The sequence below is a fragment of the Lactuca sativa genome, chromosome 1 (genome assembly GCF_002870075.4).
Source record: "Lactuca sativa cultivar Salinas chromosome 1, Lsat_Salinas_v11, whole genome shotgun sequence".
Taxonomy (NCBI): Eukaryota; Viridiplantae; Streptophyta; class Magnoliopsida; order Asterales; family Asteraceae; genus Lactuca; species Lactuca sativa.
Genome location: NC_056623.2, coordinates 198,824,909 through 198,829,052, shown reverse-complemented (window position 1 = coordinate 198,829,052; position 4,144 = coordinate 198,824,909). Strand labels below are relative to the sequence as shown.

The window sequence follows — 4,144 nt, the reverse complement described above, 5'->3', positions numbered from 1 at the left end:
AGGCCACTTTTTGTAATATTGACATTTTTGGTCCATTAGACTAAAAAATTTCAATTTAGGCATATTTTTGGTGAAATTGACTTTTTAGGTCCCTTAAGACCAAAAGTTTACATTTAAGGCCAGTTTCAAATAAAATAACATTTTTAACCAACTTTTGTCAAAAATATCATTTTCAGCCCAAGTGTATGAAGTTTTACATTTTTGGACCAAAAGCATAGAATTTATCCTTTTTGGCCCAAGTTTGATAAAATTATCATTTTCAGCCCATATAACCGAAAAATAACATTTTTGGCTCAACTTTGTTTAAAATGACACTCAAGCCCACAAAAGTCCAAAAATTTACAAACTTACCTCAAAAACCGTGAAAGGCCAATATGAGGCCCATTTGTGAAAATTTACACTTTTAGCCCTTTTAAAATGATAAATACCATAAAGATCCATACTTATTCAAAATAAATCCTTTTTGGTCCCTTCAAAACCGTGAGTTATATAATAACTTCACTTTTTTATTATTTTGTCATTTTTGGCCCTGTTATACGATTTTCTTACTTTTAAAGAACGTTTTAACCCTTTTCTTTGCATAATAAGTTGTATCAAGTGTTATGTTCTACAAATAACCTCATATTTTAGCATATTTTTGAGTTTATGAAGTTTATACACATAATCACACCATATATCATGAAAAACACACATAATCATGCATATACACATAGATCTACACAAAACAACTTGTATTCTCCCCCAAAACATAGTAAAAACCAAACATAGGGGGTATGAACTCACTTTGGTTTGATGGATTCAGTTTGTGAAGAACATGGGAGGAGTTTTCAGCCTAACTCACTTATTTGAAGAGATATTCGATTTCTAAGTGATTTTATAAGCATGGATCATGAAATAGAGTGTTAAGGAGTGAAGGATTAGCATAAAATGAAGTTAATCATCTTACTTAGAGAGTAGCATACCCAAAAGTGATGATCTTTGATGAAGTGTTCTTGGACACACACTCTAGCACACACGAATTCGTAGAAGGAAATGAGAGCTTTGTTGAGAGTTATTACAAAAGTTTAGAAGTAAAAGTGAAGTTTGAAATGAAGAGAGAGGTAGCCGAGAATAAGGAGGAAAGAAGAGAGAAGAGAGAGGTAAGAAGAGATGTAGATGGAAATATGAGATTTCATAGATAAATGTTATACAATGTGCATGGAAATCCTTTAGTTAAAGTTGAGGTGTCAAGTTTTTATCCATCCTAGTTTTATTTTTATTTTATTTTTTTATATATAATAAAGTCGAGAATGGAGTAAGGAGGAAGAGAAAAGAATTATTTGGGCCATTTTTGAATATATATTCAAAATTTATGAGGCCCAATATGAAATTTTTCGGCCCATTGAGCCCTCCTATGGGTTTACGGCCTAAAAGGGCAAACATAATGGGTTTTCGGCCCATTAAGGCCCATGAAAATGAAGTGAGTCATTTTAGGCCCAACATGGCCCAAAATGCTATGGTTTAATGAATGTGGGTCCAACTAGAGCCCAAATAGGGTTCCTTGACCCAAAATAACCAAATTGAGAGTTTACTGGCTTGTTAGGCCCAATAAGAGGATCCTGGTCCATTCTGAGTTTAAACCGGGACATTAGGGTTACAAACCGACATTTGAATGTGTGAAATGTATTGAATTAGGTTTTGGACTTCACGAGTGAGTTTCGATTCAAATAGTTGTTTTTTAATGAGCATAGTGCATAATATCAATTGAAAGTTATAATTTATACAAGAGTTGATTACATGTAGATAGAATTTCCTAGCCAAAAATGCTAAATGTGACATAAGCTAACCCATAATCCGTTGTACCTTTAATATACCTAAGTATATGCTTTATCACTTGCATATGTTTGATAGTAGGATGATCCATATATCTACTTATCATTCCTATGGCGTATGAGATATCCATCTTGGTGTTTGTGAAGTACCTCAAACCTCCAATGATGCTTCGATATTCAGTGGTGTCAACTAGTTCACCATATTCGTCGTTGGATAATTCCACCTTAGGCTCCATTGGACTCTTACACATGTTATAATCCAGCATTCTTGTTTTTTCAAGAATAACTTTCACATACCATGATTGTTTTAAGGAAATCCCTCCTTTTTCTTGAAGCACTTCACTTCCCAGGTAATATAATAATGGTCCAAGATCACTCATTTAAAATTCTTGATTCATGTGTTCTTTGAAGTGTTTTATTTCATTCTTGCAACTCTCTGTGATGATGAAACAATCTACATATATTCCCAATATAAGTATCATCTTATTATTGTTTCTCGTGTAGACTACATATTCTTGTAGACATCGTTTAAAGCCAAGGCCTTTTAAAATAATTATCTAATCTTGAGTAACATTATCTAGATGCTTGACGTAGTCCATAGAGTGCTTATGGAGCTTGTACACCTTCTTTTGTTGGTCACTATTCTCGAACCCTTCTGGTTGTGTAACATACACTTCTTCTTCTTCTAAGTCTCCATCTAGGAATGTCGTCTTCACGTCAAGGTAATGTACCAACCTCCCGTTTTTAGCTAAAAGTGCAAGTAGTATCTGCATTTTTCCATTCTTGCAACTGGTGCAAACACTTCGTCAAAGTCAATCCATTACTTTTATATATACCCCTTTGCTACCAATATATCTTTATGCTTTAATACTTTTCCAGTTGGATCCTATTTTAGTATGAAAACCCTTTTTAACCTAATAGGTTTCCTTCCAAATTACAGCTCAACATCACTCCAAGTTTTATTATTTTCAATTGACTCTAACTCACTTTTCATGGTATCAGCCCACTTATGGTTCATACTTGCAATAGAGTAAGTAGTTGGTTCTGCACTATAACGTATAAGTAATAATTCCTCGGTTTCATCATATATATATATATATATATATATATATATATATATATATATATATATATATATATATATCATGGTTACAGAAATCGCTAATCGGCCGTTAATCGGTGGACAAGCGATTCGGGATTAATCGGCTAGGCGGAGATTAATCGGGAGATTAATCAGGGACCATTAATTATTAAGAAAATTATTCAAAAATTTGTAAATCTAATTTTAATCCTACAAAAAAAAGTGATTAATCGGAAATTAGGTCCGATTAGGGCCGATTAGGTCCGACTTTGACCTGCGTTGATCAAACCCGATTAGGTCCGATTAATTCCGACTTTGACCTGTATTGACCAGACCCGATTAGCAATAAATCTCATCGGTTGAGGTCTGATTAGCGATTAATCGCCGATTAGTCGGCCGATTAGGCCGATTTCTGCAACACTGATATATATATATATATATATATATATATATATATATATATATATATATATATATATATATATATATATACTAGTAGCATAGCCGCGCGATGCGGCGGCGACGGGTTTTTTCATTCCGACACTGATATATATATATATATATATATATATATATATATATATATATATATATATATATATATATATATATATATATACAGCAGCCAAAGAGCGATACTTCAAAAACTTATTTGATATTGTTGAGTTAAAACTTGTTGAATCATATGTATGTTCATTTGTTGAGCTTGATGGGGTAGATTGTGTGGATCCATGAGAATTATGTTGTGATTCAAGGCTAGTAGTGTCTGTTTCAGGTGTATCATGTTGCATGTCTTCATGAACTTGATATTCTTTCTTTGTGTAACCTTCTATAGTGAAAATCACACTAGGATTGGTTTGAATCTTGGATGGTTTTCCCCCCAATACCATGGCTTATCGTCCTTGAATTGTACATCTTTACTAATTCAGATATCCAAGTATTAGGATCAAATAATAGATATGCTTTTGATCCTTTTTCAACTCTAAGATGTACCACTTTCATACGTCGGTCTTCTAGTTTTGTGAGATGGCTTCCTATTGATCTCATGTGAGCAACACACCCAAATACCCTCAAATCCTTAATTTTTGGTTTTCTTCCTATCCACATCTCATATTGAGTCGAGTTGTCAAGAGCTTTTGTAGTTACACGGTTCAACACATAAACAAAAGTCTTACTACTTCATGCCATAAAGGATCATGTACACTCATGCCTTTTAAGATGCCTATGGTCATCTCTACCATTGTGAGATTGC

At 33.3% G+C, this 4,144-nt stretch overlaps 1 protein-coding gene across 1 annotated transcript; it reads right to left on the bottom strand.

Moving 5' to 3' along the window:
* Window positions 1-1,792: 1,792 nt before the first annotated feature.
* Window positions 1,793-2,191, bottom strand: LOC111882497 (uncharacterized mitochondrial protein AtMg00810-like). Its single transcript, XM_023878863.1, has one exon. It carries the CDS (start codon window positions 2,189-2,191, stop codon window positions 1,793-1,795), a length of 399 nt encoding a protein of 132 aa, XP_023734631.1.
* Window positions 2,192-4,144: the final 1,953 nt, after the last annotated feature.